At 34.1% G+C, this 25,901-nt stretch overlaps 1 protein-coding gene across 1 annotated transcript; it reads right to left on the reverse strand.

The window, feature by feature from the left end:
- Positions 1 to 720: 720 nt before the first annotated feature.
- Positions 721 to 16,029, reverse strand: LOC114687721 (vomeronasal type-2 receptor 116-like). Its single transcript, XM_028862355.1, has 6 exons — positions 15,830 to 16,029; positions 7,551 to 7,830; positions 6,382 to 7,188; positions 5,064 to 5,291; positions 3,959 to 4,082; positions 721 to 1,640 (listed from the first exon to the last, which is right to left on the reverse strand). Exons 1-6 carry the CDS (start codon positions 16,024 to 16,026, stop codon positions 721 to 723), a joined length of 2,556 nt encoding a protein of 851 aa, XP_028718188.1. The 5' UTR covers positions 16,027 to 16,029.
- Between the last annotated feature and the right edge of the window lie 9,872 nt (positions 16,030 to 25,901).

The following is a 25,901-nucleotide window of genomic DNA, read 5'->3' on the forward strand; positions in this document are numbered from 1 at the left end:
AAATAAAATAAAGGGAAAAAATATCGACACCATATTCTGAAACATAAAAAATAGTAAGTAAGAATAACTCAAATTTGGAGTGGGGGGTCCTAAACTAATAGCTATAATATACACACAGATGACATGGTCCATTATGTTTTTAATGAAATAGAATAATGTCTGAACTCTCTCCCTATCCTTCCTATAGTCACGGTCACTCTTCACAAGACCTGATTTTCAAGGTAAGAGACGCTTAAATTTTATTATTTTTGTTACTTATCGATGTATATATGTCATATAAATACAAATACTTGGTCCAAAAATGAATCAATTAATTTATGTAAATTCCTCTTCATCCCATATAAAAGTGAATCATCATTTAAATACATGTCTATAAATTCTCCACTGTAATGATTTAGTATGGAGTACAACCTTACTCTATAATTTATACTGGAAAAGCTATATTAGATGTTTTTATGTAAAATTCAGACTAATGCATAGCTATTATCCAACTCAACAACAAGCATAGCTATAAAGAAGGAATCCAGCCTTACCGACATAGTAATGTCGGGTCACCAAAGTCCATGAGAACTGAGATCAGGACCATAATTTAAAACTCTGCTTTGTAGTTTATTTTCTGCTTTTACTCATGAGACAAAGTACACATTTTGACCTAAAATATGAGTATCAAAATATTAGTGTATTCTTGTTGGGAAGTATGTTCTAATGATAAAGGAAAACTTAATGAGTATTTTCAATTTTAAAATGCACATTTCCAAACTTCTGAAAAGTATTTCTCTCAGGTCTTAACAAAATAATGAAGCACTTTGGAGCAAAGATGCAAAGAAGCAGCCCTGCACTGGAGGCCAAGATACAGAACACCTCTACTGCCACCATAGCCTTGCCCTTGGTGCTATGGTATACAGGGAGGAAGGTGATCCAAACACTACAGAAAACCAGCATACTGAATGTCAGGTACTTAGCTTCATTGAATGTGTCAGGCAGATCTCTGGCCAAGAAAGCTACAGTGAAACTTCCCATGGCAATGGAGCCCAAGTATCCCAGAACACAATAGAAGGCAATAATTGACCCTTTGTTACAGACAATCAAAATGTGTTCTTTTTCAACTTGTATGTCAACATCAACAAATGGTGGGGAAGTTCCCAGCCAGATCCCACACAGAATCAGTTGAATCACAGTGCAAATTGGAATGATGAAGTTAGATCCCCCTGACACCAGCAGCCACCTCATCCTTCTACTTGGAGTAGTAACCTTGAAGGCCAGTACTACTGTAATTGTCTTGGCCAAGACAGTAGAAGCAGCCACAGTGAACACCACAGCAAATATGGTCTGCTGCATGAAGCATGTGGCCATATTGGGTTGGCCGATGAAGAGCAAGGAGCAGAGAAAGCAAAAGATGAGGGAGATGAGTAGAACATAACTCAGAGCTCGGTTGTTGGCCTTGACTGTGGGAGTGTCCTTGTGTTTCAAAAAGACACCCAGTACAAAAGCTGTGAGAAGAGAAAAACACAGAGCCAAGCAGGCTAGAGACATTCCCAAGAGGTCTTCATAACCCAGGAATGCCACCACTTTTTTGAGACAGTGATTTCCTTCAGGGTTGGCATACTGATCACCAAGGCACTTCACACACTGATCCATGTCTGGTACAGGAATAAATGTATCATTAGGTTTAATATTTCTTGGTATTTTAGAGGACATATTATATCAATGCATTAAAATATCTTCTGAAATAGCCTTTTTTCATTTTTATTTTTTGTTTTTTTTCAAGACAGGGTTTCTCTGTGTAGCTTTGGAGCCTTTCCTCAAACTCACTCTGTAGCCCAGACTGGCCTTGAACTCACAGAAATATGCCCGCCTCTGCCTCCTGAGTGCTGGGATTAAAGGCTTGCACCACCAATTAGCCTTATTTTCTTGAGGTAGATAGAAAGTTATTTTTTTATTTAAGAATTAATAGCAATAACAAAATCTAATATTTTAATGCACAATTTTGAAAGTCTGTCGTTTATCATTTATAGCCAAGACATTTTAGTTGTTCATCAGAATTAATTAACATGTGACAGAATATTGTTTACACAACAAAACACCTTATTGAGTACAATATAGAAACACATATTTATTCTTAACATTTCAGTAGATTATAAAGTATAAAATCATAAAAGCTGGTTCTTCCATAGATAACTTTTGTCTTTCTATCAGCTGCAAGGCAAGTACTACATACCAGTGGCCTTTTGTAACTGCTTGTGTACTGAAACACAAGGCCACATGAGTAATGTCAGGGAAAGCAGAAGATTCATGAACCATTTACCACATAAAGTCTCTACATGTTAAATGTATCCCATTTATTATTAGGTTTCTTATGTATTTTGGTAATAAACAGAATCTCCCAGTTTACTAATTTCTGTAAGTTTGGACCATAATAGAAAAATATTTATTGAGAACACAACACAAACTGGATACTTTCCATATTTTTAAATTAAACAATTTTATTCATTTATTTTACTTCCAGACCACATTTTCCCTTCCCTTGTCTATTCCCATTTATTTCCCACAGCTCTCCTCTGCATCCCAATCCATGTCTCCTCTGTTTCTCTTCAGGAAGGGGCATGCCTTCCAGAGGTACCAAAGAAGCCTGGCATATCTAGATGAGGTAGGACTAGACCCCACCCCTAAGAACATAAATAAGGTACACAATAAAGGATAGAAGGAAGAGCTCTCATCTACCTATATTATGTAATTTATTACATCATATTTTTCAACTGCATTCAATTAAATGGATCAACAGAGCAAACTTAATGTAACAATATTATCCTTATTATGAGTCTTCCATTCATGACTGTATATCATTATCAATTACTTTTGTTCTCTCATATTTTAGTATGTAACATTATCTAAACAATTGGACAAAAACATTCATATTCTTTTATTTTTCTAATCATTTTATATTATTATTTTCTATAAAATATTTTTTTCATTATTTGAAAATACACATAAGCAGTTACCAATTTAATAAAAACCTGGTACATTATTTTTATTTTCAATTACTCTAAAGTTAATATATGTAAAACATAGTTTTCATCAATTTATTTTCTACTTAGTATTCCATGAAACTTTTTCCTATTATTTACTTTGTCCTCTACCACATATGTTTAATATTTTGATAGAATTATTTGTATGTAAACTCTGCATGAATCTCCATGCTAATGATGTTTAAATTATTTAGAACAATTTATATTCTCTTCTGCAGATTAAATAAAGCAGCAATTTTATATTTAAGGTTTGTGTTACTACTTACTCCCAAAGCAATTAATTCCTTTTTTCAGTTACCTGCTATGGTACTTATAACATCACTATTAAATGTTCCCTGAGTGCCTTGTCACTAAAAAGATATCCCCACCTATTCAGTTTGAAAGGTTTGCATGCATACTTGTTTTCATTATTGAAATATTAAAATAAATATTTCAATTTTGAATTCTATATGTTGTCTAAAAATTCACCTGTGGGCTAGTCTACAAATGAAAATACAACCAAACAACTGACAGCATGATCTACACAGGACACATGAGAAAATGCATGTCTCTTAATCAGGAAGCATCATCCATGATCATCTACAAATTATCACAAATCTCACATATGCTATGTAAATAAGAATGTGCAGATACCATGTCTTAGGAAAGAAGAAAAAATTAGATATATTATGAAGGACTATTTTCCTGGCTAAGATAAATGCTATAGTGATATTTAGTACTCTAAATCAGTTTCCAAATGAAACTACTATGTAAATAGGTGCTGGAGTAATGATTCAAGTATGTGTCTCAGGACACGGGTTGTGATACTCAAAGGCAGAATTGCTGCTCATTTGACTACATGATAAATTTTATCTTTTCAATTCCCAGAAGCTGTCATTTGGACAACAGAAATTAACTAATATAATGAATCTGTTGGTATGTAGTATATTTACCTGACATATTGGAAATCTCATTCTCTGGGCAAGGGATGCAATCAAAACAGCAGACAGCCTTTCCCTGCTGAGGGGATTTTCTAAATCCTGGACTGCAAGGCACACTGCATATTGAGGATGGAATCTGAGGAAGAAAACAAATGGAATATATTGAAAAAGTCTTATCTACTTGGTAATAGTGATAGAAATTTAGAACATGGTACTATTGAAATACACCATTTTATAAATTTGCAAATAAATAAAAAAGCAACATTCATCTTGTATTGTAGTAATAAATTGTAGATGTATTATGATTTATATAATGATAAACTTGTATGTATATGTGCTTGTTTATATTTAATCATTATTTATCTCTCTGTTGCATACATAGACACATAGACATATTTTTATGTAGCTACGATGTTGGAAGACATTGCTGTCTGGTAAATGCCAAAACCTCCCCATGGCCTGGCAGCTTATCTCAGTAGCTCTATAACATGGGGCTCCCTTCCCCCAGAAGAATTTCCTGCCCCTACCCCTGCCCTTATTTGGAGAATGTACCTGACCCTGTGGGACTGAAAAGCTGTCTCTAAACCAGATGCCTGTCTCTAAAGCATATGCTGATTCATCTTTGTTTTGAACTTTGGCACAGATCCTTTCTAGAAGATTTGTTCTAGGAGTTCTGCTATAAAACACTCCTGCTACATATGAAGCCTTGTGATGACAGTTTGACAATTAATGCAAATTATCATTTGTCCCCACTCTCCTCAGTCTTATATATTCCTTATATTCTAGAAAAAAGTTGAGCTGATTCATCAAAGACTGTCTCCTGAAGAGCTGTCTCTGCTCATGTTAAAGGGCCCTGTACAAAGCTTTCTGTCAGAGCTACTGACTGGGCCCTCTCAACTTTGTGACCCACAAGCAAAGAGGAAAAGAAAACCCCTCACAAATTATGAATATTCATACTACTGAAATAAAATATGTCCTGAAAGAAAAATTTAGAGATTTGAGAAGTAAGTTATTGAATATATTTGAAAATACTCTATCTCAGGAGGGTGCTAAAATCAACCTTGAGATTTTGGTTAATTATGTTGCTTGTAGAGTTGTTCAAGTAAGTCCAACAAACCTGACTAAAGTCTATGTTCCACTTTATCATCTCTTCAGACATATACAGTTGTTGACCATGTAGCAAATGTTTGGAAAACTTTCCTATTTTCACCTTAAGTCCAAGATTAGGCAAAAACTCAGTGCTGTAGTGAATGTCATACTCCACATACTGATTTTCTTTCTGATTCATGTTCACTTGGTCTCCAACAGGGTTTTTAAATTGTATGTTCTTGAGGAAATGGACCATCTGAAACATTTATTATTTTAGGTTCAAGTATGCCTACACATTAGAAGAAATATTTAGAGGTGTAGATTTCCACTAATTATTGTTAATCTGTCTAGAAATGTGACATAATACCAAATACTCATACAGTAGATAGAAAAATTCAAATAGGGTTAATAACATTATTATTATGGAAATACCTCTAGCTAGAGGTATTTCCTGCTTTGCCCACAGTCAGGACTAATATCTCTTAACTGCCAGTCCCACAGTCGCTCAGACCCAACCAAGTAAACACAGAGACTTATATGTATGGCCATGGCAGGCTTCTTGCTAACTGTTCTTATAGCTTAAATTAATCCATTTCCATAAATCTATACCTTGCCATGTGGCTCATGGCTTACCTGCATCTTCACATGCTGCTTCTCATGGTGGCAGATGGCAGTGACTCCTTCTGCCTTCCTGTTCTTTCTTTTTTCCTCTCTGTTAGTCCTGCCTATACTTCCTGCCTAGCCACTGGCCAATCAGTGTTTTACTTATTGACCAATCAGAGTAATTTGACATACAGACCATCCCACAACAAATACCAACCACTCACTGATGTTAATTATTTAACACTTGCCCACCTGAATGATATTCCTGGAGAGTAGAGAGATATTACCCACATTATTTCTTCCAAATGTTACCTGATAATTAGCTAAGGAATTGAGGTCGTTAGTATGTTAAAAAAAAAGTGTTGAAGAATTACTTGCTGTTATTTAGAATCTATTCACTTGATTGCTGACCAATATCTTGATCACTTAAAAGGACATTCAGCTTCTTGTTGGCTTTCAAATTGTGATGGAAAGAAATACATTAATATTTAAAATATTAAAAACATGTATATGTGGAAGATATATTATGGGAAACATTCTTGGCATAGATCATGAACATCTGTCTGTGTCTGTGTTGGTTGGATTGAAGTCTATAAACAATAAATTTCCTATGAAATTCTGTCTAATGTACGCAATTGTTGTGTATGATAGAAATGACCATGGAATTCTTGGAGAAAACCTATATTATCTATTATGAAATTATATTTATGACACTACATTACATTCATTGGAATACATATTACCTGCCAAGAGTCAAACTCCAGTTTTTCCCCAGAATACATTGACAATGTATCTACTTCTTGTAGCAGCATCTCATGGAGTGCATGGGCCACAGAATACACAGTATTGTATAGGACATAACCTGTACCACTCACAGACATTTCAAAATGTTGCTGGAATAACCACTGCATTCGTTTTTCTATTGAGCAATTCTTAAGGTTCATAGAATTAAATGAAGTCAGAGAACAATTAAAATAAATCCACCAAAATTTGGCAAGGGAAATTTTATTACTATATTTGGAAGGATCTGCTGTCTCAATAAAATTTTTTAAACCAGGTAATTCAGAAAAGTGAAGTAAAAAAGTAAATGTCCCATAGAATGAATCAAGAAGTAATCTGCCATTATGTGTTATCATATCCCACTGTAAAGTAGTGACCCAGATCCTCTTAAGGTTTGATAATCTGTAGAGTCTAAGGTTAAGTTGCAGATGAGAGTCTTTGTCTCCATAAATGATAACAACTTTGGCTGATGATGTTGTGATCTCATTATAATAGATATTTGTATTTTTCTGGAATAATATTTTATCTCCCATGATAATATGCACAAAGGCTAAGCACACACTGTTTCTTTGCATCTCTCTTCTTAATTCTGAGAGAAATTCAAGTCCTAGGTCATCATCTGAAATGATTGCTCCAACCCAGTTCCATCTGAAATACACAACCAAAGACACCATGGACAAAGGCAGAGATGTGTCCTTAGGTGCCATCTGGTAGAGATGTGGAAACTGTTCATGGTTGCTCAGGAGAGGATGAAATGGTCCATAGTAAAGCTGAAAGACAATGAATTGAAGAAGGTAGAATACATAATGATCAGCCTAAAACCAATTGTGCTCATCATAACCTGGAAATATTAGGGCATGTGGATTTTCATCTCATTAAATCTTATGTAATTTCTTGTGAATATCTTAAAAGGTACAGATGAGCCAAATCTGCTACTAAAATACTTCAAATTTCTCTTTGCTTTGGGTCTATTTATGCTAAAGTACTGGTATATGTCAATGCTTTCTGAGTATATATGCTTTCAATTTTATGCATCAAAACACACACATACATACTTTTTTCTTTAATCAGCCTTGGTATCTGAAAATCAGCATGAAAGGAACCAATGTTTCATTAACTCACACATGCTTACCTCTGGTTTATTTGTGATGTACAGGAGTGGCCCAAGCATAGCAGATGATAACCAAATTGGACCTGTAAGTGTGATTAAATATCTTCTCTGATTTATACAGTAGTAGTTAGGAAGAAATTCACCTAATTTTGTGGATAAACTATTCATTCTCCAATCATCCAGGAGGTTACATTCAACTTTAACTAGCAGAGAAATGTTGGGTAAAATGTGAGGGTCTTTGTTGATACTTTCAAGAGCAAAATAAAGAGACAAAATCAAGTGGATATTTTTATATGTCAACCTGAAAAGAGAGCAAACAGATCATTAGAGATGGAACTCTAAACGTAATATTAAATTAAACCATTAGGGTTTTTTTTTTAATCAGGGTTTCTCTGTGTAGTTTTGGTGCCTGTTCTTGAACTCTCTCTGTGGACCTGTCTGGCCTCAAACTCACAGAGATCAGCCTGGCTCTGCCTCACGTGTGCAGGGATTTAATGTGTGTGCCACCACTGTCCAGCCTTAACCTAATAGTTATCATGTATTTAATGCTTGATTTTTTTCAAATTGCTTTGGAGACACAAGACCTGTTACTGTGCTGTTTGAGAACATGAATTTTCTGGGATTAAGTAAGAATTCTTAAAAGTTTTGGAGGTGGATCTCACTCATGTGGGATGCTCTGATTTTGAACTCTCATACAGTTTTATTTCTTTGTCTGTGAGCATGGTTAGAAGGAGGTCTTAGAAGACACTGAATCGGCTCATTCCATTATTATAGAATTATTGTAAATAGCATAAATGTAAAATAGGTGGATATTATCTTCTACCCAGATAGTGATAGATTTTTAGAACAAAGCAACTGTTGACAATGCCCTGATTTGGTTATGAATATAAAGAATGGATAACAAAATATATCAATCTGTATCACCATCTCTGGGAACCTTTAAATTTGTAAGCAATATTAATAGCATATTTTTCTCTGTATTTCATGCACCTTTGTCCTTTTCCATTTTATTTGATGCTCTGTAATATTCAATGATATATTATTGTTTAGAACAATGACCATATATTACAAAGAATAAGCCCTCTTCACATGGGCCCTTACTGTGGGATGTCTTTCTGTATGCTGTGAATATGTATTGCTCTGATTGGTTGAAAAGTAGTCATTTGACCTATGGCAATTCAGGTTATAGCTAGGTGGAAAATTGAAAAGAGAGACAGGAAGAAGAAAGGCAAAGAGGAAAAGACTACATCCTGCCATCCAGGGAGCAACATGAAATCACAAAGAGGTAAAGCCACCGAACACATGGTGATATATAGATTAATAGAAATGTGCTGAGTTTAGATAGAAGAATTAGCTTATAAGAAAATTGAGTCATAAGTCATGGCTATACAATTCATAATTAATATAAGCCTCTATGTGTTTAGTTGGGTCTGAGTGACTGAGGCACCAAGTAGGACACAAAAAATCTTCCAGCTACAACCCCTTAGGTTGATGATGAATAATTTAATTTTCATTTGTTCATCTGAACATGCTAGTCTTATTTCTAGATTACTGTTGGTTTGTGCTAATTACCAAAATAATTGTCTTTCTCTAATATCTTAACTTTTAAGCTCCATGCAGATCCTCTGATATCAATAATGGAGAGGGTGAGTGAACTGTCTTACATCAGTAATCATATTGCTGAATACCCTGTCAGAATAGAGCCTTCATCCAGTAACTGATGGAAGCAGATGCAGAGATCCACAGCCAAATACCAGGCTGAGCTCCAAGAGTCCAGGCAAAGAGAGAAGAGGGATTCCTTGAGCAAGGGCATCAAGGTCATGATGGGGAAATGTACAGAGACTACTCGTGGGAACTCATGAACTGTGGACCAATAGCTGCGGATCGTCCATCAGACTGGATTAGGCCCCCTGCATAGGCAAGGGAGTTGTGAAGCTTTACCTGCTTAAAGACCCCATCCCTGGTTGTGAGATCAAGATCCAACCCAGGTGCATGTGTGGGCTTTTTCGAGCCCAGTGCCTCTGGTGAGACACTTTACACAGCCTTCGTGCAGGGGGAGGTTTTTGGACCTGCCACAAATGAGTGTACCAGGCTCTGCTGACTCCTCATTGGAGGCCTTGTCTTGGAGGGATTGAGTTGGGGCCTATGTTGGGACAGAAGGCTGGAGGATGCGAAGAGGTACGGGAGTGGGATCTGTGGTTGGTATGTAAAATGAATAGAAAATTTCTTAATAAGTAAAAAAAAAATCATATGTAACAATTTGTTAATAATTTGTTTCATTGTCTGTTTTTCTTTTATTGTTTCAGCTTTTATTTCCTCTTGTGTATATTCTGTTTCTTTAGGACAGTGTTCCATATCTGAGTGCACTGGCCTATTCTGTTGCTCTCCAGCTAGTAATCAATTGAATGAATAGCATATTTGCCCTAGAATTTATGGTTCTAATGCTTGAATAATTTTACTCTGAAGTTTTCTATTCTTTTATTTCTTAAAGTTTTCTGTTGGATTCAGAAATAACCAAGCTTGAATTGTTTTTTAGTGCTCTGCCATTTGGGTTGGATTTTATTGATGTATGGATATTTCCAGTTTTAAATTTGAATTCTCTAGTTCAACAACAAAGTTACTATTCTATGACATTAATATCTAAAATTGCTAAAATCATTTTTTCCAAATAAAGTTTCAGAATTTATAGTTCTTATTCTTATGGATTCAAGTCATCAAATTCCATGAACTCTTACTTTCTATTCATCTTTCATGTAAATGTTTCTATATCTTATCTTTGACCAATTAGTGATTTACATACTTTTTAAAAAATCATTTTTCAAAGTAACATCATCAATATTTCCACATTTCCTAATATGATTGATCACCAGTTCTGGATTTTCATTTTAATTTATGGACAATCTGAATATATAACTGAATATTATTTCCCCTTCAATTCATCACATTGCCTTCTTCTCCAAAGCATGAATGTGATAAGTTACTGTCAAACTTGAACACTGTTTGTTTTGTAGACCAAAATTTTGTTGCCACCACTTGTTTATAAGCTTAAGAAAATTCCTTTAACCCCAAGATTTCTATTGGTTATCCCTACTGGGATAATCCTCATTTCTTATCTAGTACCATTCCTCTGTGTTTTTTTAGGTATCTCTTGCTTTATTTGAAGTAATGAACTTGCTGATTTATGTTAAGCCTTTATACATATATAACAGAAATAATCTAGACACAAATCTCATTCACCACATAAAAATGGTTATAGATTAATAGATTAATGGCATATAGATTAATATTGGCCATTAATTAATTCTCAAAAGGGAAGAGTCAGTTTTCTTTAAGAGTATGACCCATAGTGGATCATTCATTTCCCAGTGGAAGGACTCATGCAGAAAATTAATCAGAAGCACAAAATATACTTGGTGGCTTAATAAAAAAGAATGGTGAAGGAGAGGAGCAATTATCATTAAATTACATTATACCAAACTCTTAATCAACTAATAAAAATTGTGCCTTATGCAATTAGCTTCAAATCATGACAGTATTATATGAGTTCACAATTTTGGAGATTTAACTTTACGTGAATGCATTCAATTGCTATTCCTGGCAGCACTGTGCATCTAGGTTGGAGACAGTGAAGGCCAAAGCATTTACATGATGTCTTGGGTCAACAAGAGAAAATAGTAGAAAATAAATTAGGATTCTACAATTCCAATTGAATACCTTATCCCATTATCAAGTGTGCCAAAAATAAAGTGTCAAACTGAAGTTTGGTTCATCAGTATTCAAGAATTTTAGCGACCCTCAAATCAAATCTATAATAATTCTTAATATATAAAGAAATAAAATACAGTCTCCCAGCTGCGATTGGACCAAGCAAGCCTTATTCCAGTAACACATGGAAGCTGATGCAGAGAGATCCACAATCAAGCACCAGGCCAACCTCAGGGAGGCCAGTTGAATAGAGGAAGAGTGATTATAAGAGCAAGCGGGGTCAAGATCATGATGGGAGCAATCTGCAGAGACTACTGAACCAATCTCAAAGCAAATCATGATCTTTGGACAGTTTTGGAACCTGCAAGACACTGGACTGGACTCTCTGCATTCCAGAGACACTTGTGTAGCTAGGTATGTGTGAAGGGGCCCTGGCAATGTGATCTGGGTCTATTCCAGGTGAATGAGCTGGCTTTCTGGATCTCATTATCTATAGTCGAACACCTTGTCCACACTTGATGCAGTGGGGAGAGGTTTGGTCCTGCCTCAACTGAATGTACTGGGATTAGCTGTCCTTCCTCATGGGAGAAGTTACCCTGTTGGAAGAGGGGATGATGGATAGGGGAGCAAAGGCAGGAGTGGGGGAATAGAGGGTTAGGGAGTGGAGGTATGGGGGAGGAGAGGTAATGGGAGGAGGGCTGAGAAGCAGATCTATGATTAGTATGTAAAATGAATAATTTTTTTTAAATACATACAATATACTACCTTTCTGTCATCAATTAATCCAATCACAAGTTCTAGTGAATTACTGAATCTACAATGGAAAAAGCCTCTGATTAGTCACAGATATTCTGATTATGTGTGTCATCAAAGGAGTTGGAATATGGGAAATCTAATTTATTATATTCTACAACAAAAAGGCTGATTATACTCTGAAGTATCTAGTCAGACCGGTCAACAAATAATCATTTTTAGTGATTGCATTTTGAAAACTGTGCTGTATAACATGAATGAAAATATTTTCTTAATTAAAAAAAAAGAAAAAACCAAAACAAACAAACCAAAAGTGATTAACTCTAAAACTCTTCCAGAGACAACATGAAGCACAAAGTCCAGTAAAGCACATAACTTCATTGTTACTGGCATTAGAAAAAGTTTTGAGACATTTGGTAATTTTGAGATGTCTTTGGCCAAGTCATGAGTAAACATGTAACTGAAGAAAAGTAGCTGGTGGATTTCAAAATAAAACAAGGGGGCTTCACTGAAGATGATGAATGTGTGACCTTCTTTGCGGTTTTTCTGGTATTTTTTTCTAAAATCTGCTGTGTAAAAATTTATATCCTGTTGAAACAAGTTTTTGATATTATTTTTCAAACACTTTTTTCTTGTTTGAGAATTTCATGCACGTGCATAGTATGTTTGTCTATACCTTTAACTCACATTCCTTTCAAGTTTGAATTTGCCATCTATCATTGTTTGAAATTAACTACTGTCTCAATATAATAATAAAGTTAAATTAAAACTTGAAAAAAAAGAAAACTGTGGATGCCTATATTTGTGTGATATATTGAAGCAATTCTTCAAGTTTAAAATGAACTCATAGCAAACATTTCATTTTAATACTCTAATTTGTCACAATATCAATTACTAATGCTCTACAAGGCCCATGAAAAGAAGCAATGACTAGGGTTGTCACATATTGACATATGCTACAGTCAAATATGTTTACTAAAAACAAATGAACATTTCTTCTGGGATCCAATAAAAATCAAATTCAAATGATATTTACCTGATTTGTAAGCTCTCATTGAATTAAAAGATGTAAAATAAAACAGAGAGGATGTTACAGAGTGTTTCTTTCAGTGTTAGATTACAAAACTGAGGGATAAACACACTAATTTCAAAGATATTTTAGCAAATTATAAATGCTAAAAGTTTGAAGTTGCTAATGAACAAAAGGTGAAAATTTTTAAATTAAGTTCATAGGATATAGGGTTAGCTGAAAATAATATAAAATATCATAAAAAAGATTAATAAGTATTTAAGCAAAACACTTATTCATAACAAAAAATTTTAAACTAGATAAACATTTGAAATCTATATGAATATATATTGTATATATTTGTATGATGTGTATATATGTATATATTTATACATATATACTATAAATTACCTCTATTATACTTGTGTTTTGGAAATGAATAGTTTATTTGCTTTACTATACAATTAGATCTCAATTCAACTTGACAAAGGAACATGTAGGGAACTTTTGCTCAATTTTTTAATTTTTACAACATCATTTTCTTTATCAACTATTATGTTCTTTTTAATGATACAAGATATAAACCAAGATAACGCATGTTTAGAAACATTCTTCTATGATGTTTTATGTAATAAATATATGGTTCAAAGAGTATCAGATAATTCAATGCTTTTTTTTTTGAGCAAATGTTTATTTACATGTAGAAAATCATGAATAGCATCAGTACCATTTAGTAACTTTTGTATCTTGGTTGCTTTTATGCCTACGTTATCCATTTCTTGCCTTACTGAATATTCCAGTAATTTTATCTAGAGAGATCATGTCATTGAGGAGTGTTTAGCCATAAACTGAGGAGGTTTTAGAACCAATAAAAAGGGAAATTGCAAGTTCTCTCATCTCTACTTCCAAGAAGACAGTTTCTCTCCAACTTCAAGAACTCTAGTGACTGGTAGAGATATAACAAAACTGTGCCTAACTGGAGTGAAGATTTTCTCATTCATGCTCTAATGAACCTCCTCTTAGAGATTTTTAAAATTTGTTTGGTATTTTGGGCTCTGAGTCATCACTCTCATGCTCCCTTTCACTGTGAAAATTGCTTTATCAATGTAAAAAATATGTGATGTCACTTGAAGTCATTCCTCATTGTCCTTCATAGCTATGGTTATGTTTTACACTGAGACCAGTTTTATTCCTGTTCTTCATTATTTCCTTAATATTCCTGAAAATTTCTCTCTGTTCCATGATCTCAAACATCATCCTCTGCTATGAATTGCATTCACCTGTATGTTACTAATAAATGAATATAACTTTTGTCTCAAATATTAAAACTTCATTGCCGTATTCCACACAGAGAGTACAATGCCCAACTTGTACATGTTTATTACCATATATTTAGATTGTTACCTGTGACAATTTGCTTACCATGCCAAAGGAGACATTGCTACAATTATCCAAACCAACTATCAAATCCAGTACACATCACCAATCCAGCTAAATTATAATCAAATTTAAAAATCTACAGTATGCTGTACATATTCCCACAACATATGAACACACTCTTTATAACTGGGAAAAAAGGAAAAGAGAAACAAATGTGGAATAAGTGTCAGAGATTAAAGTTATGGAGCAGAGAATCAAGACGTGAAAATATAAAATAAATATTAAGAGTAGTGTCCATATTTGTGTTTAGTAGATTTCTTTCAAATTGTGGCATGTGCTACAGATAGCAACTTTCGTTCTACCACTGAACAAGGCAAATATAAAGTCAATATTTACAGTGACATACTATAGTTGAGTTTTTCTTTGGGTTGCCAGATTTAAAAAAAAAATGATAGGGAGAGGTGTTAAGTATAAAAGTTCAGCCTTAACTTAGGCTTGTTTCTAACTTGCTCTTATAATTTTAACACATTTCTGTTAACTTACTTTCTGCCTCGTGGCTTTATAACCGTATTTCTGTAGTGCCCATCTTGCTTGCTCTGCATTTCCTGGCATCTCTGCTTTCTTATTTCCAGCATCCTACCTACCCAAAAATTGTGCCTAGACATATTGAATATTCTGCTTTTTATTAAACCAGAGTGACATATCTTGACAACATACTCTCTTTATCAAGTACACAAACTGTCTCCTAAATTTGTATAAATGGCTGTTATACATGAACAACATAGAATTTAAAAGAAAAATCACTACTGACATTAGCAATAAAAAGAAATCTGGCTGTACATGTTCTCAACTGAAACAAAATTTAATGCAAAGAATAAAATTACCAAGTGAATGATCTTTATGTTTTTATGCTTGATTTCAGCCACAGAAGTCATACAGCACAGCAGTTTTGAAATGATGACATAAACAACATTTGAATAAAAATGCAGTATTCTTTTAAGAAATGTACCCATGAAGCTATTTAAGAAATACCAAATTGGCCATTCCCTTGTGACAGAAAAACACTAGCACAACACTTATTGAAAAATTTACTCAGCCTCAAAGAAATGGACTCATGGCAGTACACTGGATTATGTTTCTTGGAAATATCACTTGGCAAAATACAGTAGGAATTGCCAATATAAAGGAAATCTCTCCAAAGGAAATATAGACAGTGTGTATCATTCACCTTATAGCCTGAAAAATCTGACTCTAAAAAGATGAATCAGATAACCATTAAATCACCTGAAATATGGCAATACTCAGTATAAAAAATATATTTTGGTCATGTACTAGATAGGGAGGTAGGGCAAAACAGACAGAAAACTTGGAGAATGATGTTTTGACCATACTTGGGCCTTCTAAGTATTTACATTGATGATCAATCAAAAACAAATAAATGAAAGGCACTTACTTCTTATCTAGATTCCTGGTTAAATATTCGTTCTTGATGTGACCATGCTTTGTGTAAATAGAAAAAATACAATCTGTGTCTTTATCTTCATCCCAGGTATGTGGATCTTTAAATCTCAGAAAGCACCTGGGATCCATCAAACTGCAGAAAAGGAAGGAAAGCCTGACGACCAAGAAGAAAAGCTTCAAATAGAACATCTTTATAATGTCACCAAGACTGGAACCTAGATAAAAGTGTAAATAAGCAGAGTTTCACAGAAAACCACGATTCAAATGTGCCTGTACACACACGTGTCTCTTTTTTTCTGCTCTAGTACTCAGAAGTGTATTTTTATTTCCTAATATAATTTTTCTCAGCTTATTATTCTCTGGAGAACTCTGAAACATACTCAGCTTCAGGGTCTGCATCTGAGTTATTATGCTCAGGTGCAAGAAAATTTCAGTAATTCTATTTAAGTAATTATCTTCATTTTCACATTCCTGTGATTCCCTCCACATCAGTAGACATGAAGTCCCCAGGCTAGATTCGTCCTGAGATATCTGTGTAACCACCCTAATCCACATGATCTCTTTACTTATCAACATGTCAAATATTTGAAGCATATTGCATTAGAAATTCCAAACCAAGTATGATATGGAACCCATTCTAGTGAGGGTTAACTGTTGACAAGCAGGTATTACATCTATGCATGTTTATGAGATGGTATGCTTTATCCACTATTTGGTTTCCTGATGTCTACACAGCATGCAATTTAATACACACACACACACACACACACACACACACACACACACACACACACACACTGAGTGGCCACAGGCAACACAAAATCTCCCACAGTTGCAGAGTTAAGAGAACCAATAATCATCCTGAAATCATAAATTTCAAATAGTATCTCAATATCTATGCAGAAAGTAAACAGCTTTTTTATAGTTCTATTAATTGTCTGAGCCTCAGTTCCAATTAATTGATATCTCATGATCATACACTTCTATATCTACAATATTGGTTATTCACATTACATTTTTCTTTGAATAGTCTAGTACCCATAACTTCCTACATATTTTTAATGACTTCTATGTGAATAAAACAGTACAGATCTTGGTTTCTTTTCTTTTCCATATTTGTTTGGTGAGTTGGTATTTTTATTTTTATATATCTGGCCTTCCTAGTCCTTATTTTATACTTGGCCTCAATATGTCTGTGGATTCTAGCTTGCTTGTCATTGACTCAAAAGCTAACATGTGCATATAAGCCAATACCTACCATATTTATCTCTTGTATCTGGGCTACCTACTGAAATGATGTACCAGTAAATTTTATAATGTTTTTATTTAAATGGCTGAATAACAGTACATTGTATAAATGTACTGCATTTTATTTATCCAAGTATTTGTTGAGAGACATCTAGGTTATTTCCAATTTCTGCTTATTATGAATAGAGCAACAATGAGATTAGGTGAGCCAGTTTCACGATGTGGTACGATGAAGCAAACTTTGGACATAATCTCAAAAATGTTATAGCTGGATTTTAAGGTAGACCAATTCCCAACTTCCAGAGGAACTACTAAAGTGATTTCTCTAGTGCCTGTACTAGCTTGCACTACAACCTACAATGGATATGTGTTTTCTTTAGTGCACATTCTTAGTGGTGTGGGCTGTCACTTGTTTTATTGATCTTACCTATGCTGACCGAACATATAGAATGTTGAACACATCTTTAAGTGTTTCTCTGCCATTTGAGATTCCTCTTTTTAGAAATCTCTGTATTTGTACTTCTTTATTTCTTATGTTTATTTTAACTTGAAATTATTTTTAATAATATATATACATACATATTTATATCCACCAAGTTGGGGCTCTGTCCCTCCCATTAGTGGGTAATTTTATTTACCCATTCTCGCTCACCTCCATTCATGCACATCTATCTTTTCCATTTCCATTTACTAGGAAAATGTAACTGTCCTCCTAATCCCATATTCTATACTTATCCTTCCTACATCCATGGATTCTAGATTGATTGTCTTTGACTCAAATGCCCAAAAAGAGTGATAAATTATAATGTATTTGGATACATCTACATACAGCCATCCAGTTTGACTGGCATCATTTCTTTATGAAGTTTTCTATTTTCCCAAATGTATTTCTGGCATTTTATCAAGAATCAGGTGTCTGTAACTGTGTGTATATATGTCTGAATCTTCATTTGTTTTCATTGTTCAGTTATATACAAATTTAGCATGTTTTAATTTCTATAGATTTTGTATTCCGTTTTCAGATTAAGGCATGATGATAACTCCAGCAGCTCCTTTATTATTCATATTTTATCTATTTGGAGTTTTTGTGAGTACATATGATGCTGAGAAGTGTTCTTTCAAGATCAGTGAATAATATGGACTTTTGATGGGGATTACAATCAATGTGTATAACTATTTCAGTAAGATGGCCATTTGAACGATATTAATCCTATCATATCATAAGCATAGGAGATTGTTCTAATTTCTGATAACTTTTTTCATGTTTTTGTCTTTATATAGTTGAAATTTTTGCCATAAAAATATTTCATATTCTTTGTTTGTTTCTAGTTTCACACACACACACACACACACACACACACACACATATTCTATCACAAAACATTTGTCATTTTATATAGGAGAACTGTTGATTCTTTTGTGTTAAGTTTATTCCAACTATTTCGATGAAAACATTTATCAATTTTAGGGGTTTTACTTGTGGATTTATTTAATCTCACAAGGAAATTAATCTTTTCAAATGCCATAAGACATCAGAGATATGTCAATATGGGAGACATTAATTCACCTAATGAATCTCTTGGTAAGTTATATACAAATGAGTCATGTTGGAAATTTCATTTTCTGGGCAAGGGGTACAATCAAAACAGCACACAGTCTTTCCCTACTGATGTGATTTTCTGAATCCTAGAGTCTACGGCACACTGCATACTGAGAGTAGAATCTGAATAAAGTAACAAATGAGTTAGAAAGCAATGGTTATTCATTCTTGGCAATAGTTCCAGTGACTTAGAACACGGCATCATTGAAAAACATTTTTGAAAGGACATCTAATAAATTAAAAGTAATATTTCACTCTATTTTGTGGTTAGATAATATAGATTTATTATTACTTCTATAATGTGAAACATATGTAAATATGTGCTTTTATATATCTATAATAAACATCTAATTATTATCTATCTATCTATCATCTATCTATCTATCATCTATCTATCTAACTTTCATATATCGGCATGTGTGTGTTAATATATGTGGTGATATATTGTGTAACCTAATAAAATTTGCCGGAAGATCAGAGAATAGAATAAGCCACTAGATTAAACATAGACACCAGGAAGTGGTGGCACATACCTTTAATCCTAGCACTCGGGAGGCAGAGCTCTGTCTGGATCTCTGTGAGTTCAAGCCACCCTGGACTACATGAAATTGACTCAGTCTAGGAGAACAACAGAGACAGGCAGTGGTGGTACACACCTTATTCCCAGTATTGGGAATCATAGGCCTTTAATCCGAGCACTAATAAGAAGGTTTTGGCTGGGCAGAGAAAGGTATATAATGCATGAGGAGACAGGAACTAAAGGCTTTTCAGGCTGGGGAGTCCTAGATGCCAGATATGGTCATGGTTTGTTCCTTTGTCCTTGTGATATTAAGACATATTTTATTATGGCACACAATATATCAACACCCACATCAACACATATATGTATAACTGGAACAAATACACACACACACACAAACACACACATATACATACATATACACACACACACATATATATATGTATGTGTATATATATATATGTATTTGTATTTGTATATGTATATGTATATGTATATGTAACTGAAACAAAATATGTCCTGATAGGAAATCTTGAAATTTGGGATATGAGTTAGTGACTATTAGGCAACACTCTATTCCATGAAGATGCTCAAGTCTATCTTGAGATTCAGTGTAATTATTTTGCATATAGATTTTCAAAAATAAGCCCAACACACCTGTCTGATATTTGTGTTCCACTTTATAATCTTTCCAGGCATATAAATTTGATGATCATGTGGCAAATATGGGAAAAACTTTACTACTTTCTCCTTAAGTCTGAGAGTGGCAAATAATCATTAGTGTAGTGAATGTCATACCTCATATCCAGGTTTTCTTTCTGGTTCATGTTTATTTGGTCTCCAAATGGGTTTATAAATTGGAGGTTCTTCAAGAAAGGGACAATCTGAAACACTTATTATATTAATCTCAGTAATGCCTCTACATTTGAACTGAAAATGTGAAGTTTAGATTGCCTCTAATTTTTATTAATCTGTTTCAAATTGTGAACTACTTACAAGTATTAAATAGTAGAAAAATCTAGATAGTAGTAAAAATATCATATTTTGGAAGCACCAACTCCTCACTGCAGTTTATCTCTCAAACTTGCAAACGTGAATTACCTGGAGAGTGTTGAGGCAATCCAAGCCTATTTCTTGTTTTATGGTATCTCTCATTCTGTTAGGGATTTCCTGTCTCAATTGATTAAACAATATGACAAAGACACTTATTATTTGATCTCCAATTTCTTGATTACTTAGAAAACCAATCAGTTTCATGTTTGTATTAAAATTTGCACGAGAAAACACTAAATTTTTGTTTCAAATATTAAAAACATAATATTCACATGTGTTAGAAATATAAACATTTTGAATTGAATTATGCAACTCTGAATGGATGTCAGTTTTGGCTGGATTTGAATCTATCCAAAAAATGAAGTTCACATGATATGTAGTCAAAGCACAAAAAAAATTATGTGTTTGAGAGAAGCTACTAAAATACTTGAAGATTACCCAAGGTACAGATTATAAAAATGATATTTATGGCACTAATATGATATTCATTAGAATACATATTGCCTGCTATGAGTCAAATTCCAATCTTTTCCCAAAATTTCTTGGCCACATGTCTAATTATTGCAGCAGCATTTCATATAGAGTGTGTTCCAGAGCAAGCACATACTATTGCATAGGATGTAACCTGTACAATTAGAGAAATTTCAAAATTATGCTTGAATAACCATATCAATCTATTTTTAGTTGAACAATTCTTAAGATTCTTACCATTAAATGATTACAAATTACATTAAAAATATATCCACCATTGTGACCTGAAATCTAATAGGTCTTTTCATAAAAAACTCAGAACCAGATATTGAAGTAAATGCTGAAAGATCAGAGAGGCAAAGGAACAAGCCTCAGCTACTTCTTAACTCACCGACTTCATGAATGTTCTGACTGAGTGTCTCCGAGTCCTTAGCCAAAAGGGGTCCAGCCAAAAGGTTTCAGCTGAAAAAGCTTCAGCTGAAAGATGGCTTCTGCCAAAAAGCCTTTCTCAACCCAAAAGGGCCCTTGTTCCTGTGTCCTCCTGCCTTATATACATTTTGGCCAAGCCATATTACATGTGTGCTTCCAAGGTATTGGGATTAAAGGTGCATGCCACCATTGCCTGGTTCTGTTTCTTTTCTAGACTAAATCAATCTCAAGTAGTCCAGGGTGGCTTTGAATTCACAGAGATCCAGACAGATCTCTGCTTCCCAGTGCTAGGATTAAAGGTGTGTGCCACCACTGCCTGGCATCTATGTTTAATCTAGTAGCTTGTTCTGTTCTCCAATCTTCTGGCAAATTTTATTAGCATACACAATATATCACATTTCCCATTTTGTCTAAAATAAAAGACGATTATATCTAATATAAGAAAAACTATATATAATAAGTACAATAAGTATATACAATATATACAGTCAAGAATTACATTAACAATGTTCAGTCCATAAATATTTGACAAATTTAGAGAAAATACTCTAGTATTTATCCTATTTTGGTGAGCCTGAATTTTACCTAATGCACTTTTTATCCTAACTGGTATTACCAACCAAAAACTATCTTTTGATATCTTTCAAACCTATCAACTTTACAATTCCCTAGTGAGTTTCTTTTCTGAATTTGTTAACAAGGAAAACTATAACTATCTAATCTTCAACTCCCTCAGAGACCTAAGAAAGAAATATTAACTGAGTAAGTAAAAAGTGCAAGTAAGCAACTAACAAAAAATGTAGGGATGACAGAAATAGCTGGCTGCCTGAACAGTCATGTGATTTACTCTGCAACACTGGGGCATCCATCTTAGCCTAAATGCCTAGCATATCTCACAGACTCATCTGTAGCAGGATTTTTTGAAGGGCTGTCCTACTTTGTCTTGTAATATTTGCAGTCCTTTCTTTTGTGTTCTACTTGTCCCATTAGGACAGCATAATGTCAGCAGTCAAAGCAAGGGCATTTCCTGTCCATTGGCTAACTTGTTACAAAGAAAGTGAACTCCATAGAGAATTTCTGTGATACCCATCATCTTATCTGAAGTAGATTGATGTTGCCAAGAGTAGACATGTATCATGTTCATAAAAAATAATCTGTCATTAAAATATTTTAAATGCCATATTCTGTAGATTTCTGAAGTATTTGAAGATGACCTACCTATCTAAAATATGTTTTAACATTGGAAAAATACCTAACCTTACTACAAGTTCAATTGTAATGACTAACTACTAACTTTAATTTCCTTATATCCTAATTAGTTGGTAATCATAACTTCCAAAAACTAGCAATTTGCATTACATTGTTCCTTGAACTGTATAGGTATAGTACCTTAAATAGGAGTAGAAATTCATATATAGTATGATGCAACAAAATAGTCTCAAATTTGTATCAATATACAAAATTTGTGGTGGTATTGTGTTCCCCAAAATATTGTGCTCTCTAATAAACTTATCTGGGGTCAGAGAACAGATCAGCCACTAGATATTGAGGCCAGAAAATGGTGGTGCACACGCCTTTAATCCTATCACTCAGGAGGCAGAGATCATCTGGATCCTTGTGAGTTCAAAGCCAAACTAGAAACAGCCAGGCATGGTGACTCACACCTTTAATACCAAGAAGTGAGCCTTTAATTCCAGGAAGTGATGGCAGAAAGCAGAAAGGTATTTAAGGCATGAGGACAAGGAACTAGAACTGGTTAAGCTTTTTTGGCTTTTAGCAGCAGTTCAGCTGAGATCCATTCAGATGAAAACTCAGAGGCTTCCTATCTGAGGAAACAGGATCAGCTGAGGAACTGGTGAGGTGATGAGACTGTGGCTTATACTGCTTCACTGGTCTTCTAGCATTCACCTGGCTCAGGTTTGTTTTTATTAAGACCATTTAAGATTCGTGCTACAAAAATTTGTATACAATATACAAAAATCCAATCCAATATAAAATATTTAAAAGTAGCTTCTCTTTGAAAGTAGATTCAATAATCTACTTTTTATCACCACACACCATTATGTAGATTAGTAAAGAGTTCTGTCTGGATATTTTAATCCAAATAATTCAGAATAGTATTATAAAATTGTAAAAGTCCCATAGAAGAAATCTCTCCTTGTCTGGAATCAAATTCCACTATGAGGTAGTGACTCAGATTCTCTGAAGATTTTCTGATTTGTGGATTCTAAGATTCAGTTCAAATGAGAATCTCCATCTCAGTAAAAGATAACAATTTTGTTGGTAATATTGTGATCTCCTTACAATATATGTATCAATTTTTCCAGAATAACATTATGTCCTCTGTGCATAAATATGCATAAAGGGAAAGAACTGATATGCATAAAGTTAAAATGCATAAAGGCTAAGCACTCACCCTTTCAATGCCTCTCTATTCTCAATTTCAAGAGAAATTGAAGTCTAAGTCTTCATCTGAAACGATCACTCCCACCCAGTTCCAACTGTATTGAACCACCAAAAACACCAAGGCTATGTACAGAGTTGTGTCCTTAGGAGTCATCTTCTAAAGATGTGGAAACTGTTTATGGTTGCTAAGGAGAGGATAAAACAGTCCATAGTGAAGCTGATGGTCATAGATGACAAGCAATAACTTAAAGAAGATGGAATGTCTACTGTTCAGTAAAATACCCAGTGTGTTCAACTGAAGCTCAAAGTTTTAGGATGAGTGGACTTTTCACATCACTATTAAAAAAAATATCTAATTCCTTGTGAATATCTTAAAAATTACAGATAACCTAAGACTGCTACCAAACCAGTTTAGTTTTCTGCTGCCCTTCACATCTCTGTGGCATAAGTAGTTTTATGTGCCTCTGGAGCAATGGTTCTCAAACTTAAAAATGCTGTGGAACTTTAATAAATTTCCTCAAGCTGTGGTGACACCCATCCATAAAATTAACTCATTCCTACTTCATAACTATAATGTTGACACTCTTCTTAATTGTTATGTAAACACCACATGCAGGGTAATTTGTAAGCTCCAAAGGTATTATGACCCACAGGTTGAGAACCTCAGCTCTAAACTTTCCAAGTGTTTCAGGTTTGAATTCTATGCACATTTTCTTCCTTTCATTGTTGGTATTAGAATATCAGGATGAAAAGGGAAAATATTTTGCTAAAACCAACTCAACAGATTTTACTGTTTCTTTTGGAGATGTACAGGATTGGTCCAAATATAGCACATAATAACTACATTGGTCATGTAAGTACAATTAAATATCTTCTATGATTTATACAACAGTTGTTAGGATAAAACTCACCTATTTTTGAGAATAAATTTTTTATTTTCCAAAAAATTGAGTAGGTCACAATCAATTATAACTAACAGAGAAATGTTGGATAAAATATATAGGATCTTCTTTATTTCTTTGAGAGCAAAACAAAGAGACAAAATCAAATGGGTGTCCAAGTTCATCCTAAAAACAGCATAAAGAGATCATTTAAAATTAGGCTTCAAACATGATAATGTTAAATCACACTAATTGTGTTTATGTATTAACACTTGTTTTTAGACCTATTCCTATGGTAGATCATTTAAAATTAGGCTTCAAACATGATAATGTTAAATCAGACTAATTGTGTTTATGTATTATACTTGTTTTTAGACCTATTCCTATGGTAATACAAGTCATATTATTTTGTTGTCTGAGAATGTGAAATCAGAAGAACTGGGAAAGAAATTAAGTAGAGAATTGGATACAACATATTTTTAATGAATGTACATTTATGTGTAGATAAATTAAGGAAATATTCAATATCATAGAAACTTTTGAATATCTGTGCAATTTATGTCTACATAATCCATTTCTTGCCTTTAAAATATTCCAGTTATCTAATCTGGAAAGATCACATCATTGAGAACTGCTGAGCCATATAGTGGTGAGATTTAAGTACCAATAAAGGAGGAATTACAAATTATCTCACCTTGCCTTCCAAGAAGACTTATTCTCTAACTTCCAAAACTCTAGAGCTATGTAATAAGGCTTTGCCTGATTTGAGTAATTTCTTTTCCTTTAAAATCTACTGATCCTTCACTCAGATATTTCTCTGGTATTTTGGACTCCTTTGCAATTTCTGATGTGGGATGTCATTCTCTATGCTGTGAATGTGTTGATCAGATTGGTTGATAAATAAAATGCTGATTGGTCAGTAGCCAAGCAGAGAGTACAGGTGGGGCAAGAAGACAAGGAGAATTCTGGGAAGAGGAGGGCTGAGTCTGACAAGGTGGAACTGAGAAAAGGTATCAAGCCATGTGGCTAAACATAGATAAGTAATGGGTTAATTTAAGAGCTAGTCAGTAATAAACTGAGCTAATAGCCAAGCATTTAAAATTAATATAAGTTTCTGAGTGATTATTTTATAATTGGCTGTGGGACCGTGGTGCTGGGCAGGACAGGAGAAATCATCTGATGACAAGTCTCTCTCTCTTTCTCTCTCTCTCTCTCTCTCTCTCTCTCTCTCTCTCTCTCTCTCTCTCTCTCTCTCTCTCTTTCTCTCTCTCTCTCTCTTTCTCTCTCTGTATTTTACATCCAGACCACAGATTCCCTCATGTGTTCTCCTTCCATTTCCATCCTCCACCTAACTTCTGCACTGGCCTCATAGACCTCTCATCTGTTTCTGTTCATAAAATGACAGTGATCCCATGGGTATCAACAAAGCATGGCATATTATGTTGCTGTAGGCTAA

The sequence above is a fragment of the Peromyscus leucopus genome, chromosome 1, assembly GCF_004664715.2.
Source record: "Peromyscus leucopus breed LL Stock chromosome 1, UCI_PerLeu_2.1, whole genome shotgun sequence".
Taxonomy (NCBI): Eukaryota; Metazoa; Chordata; class Mammalia; order Rodentia; family Cricetidae; genus Peromyscus; species Peromyscus leucopus.

Excerpts from the sequence above, each read along its gene's own strand:
- LOC114687721 (XM_028862355.1), bottom strand. The coding sequence starts at position 16,026 with ATGTTCTATTTGAAGCTTTTCTTCTTGGTCGTCAGGCTTTCCTTCCTT. Across the intron at positions 7,189-7,550 it reads ACATCACAAATAAACCAGAG|CTTTACTATGGACCATTTCA; the intron begins GTAAGCATGTGT and ends ATTGTCTTTCAG. Across the intron at positions 4,083-5,063 it reads GGAACATAGACTTTAGTCAG|ATTCCATCCTCAATATGCAG; the intron begins GTTTGTTGGACT and ends TTTCTTCCTCAG.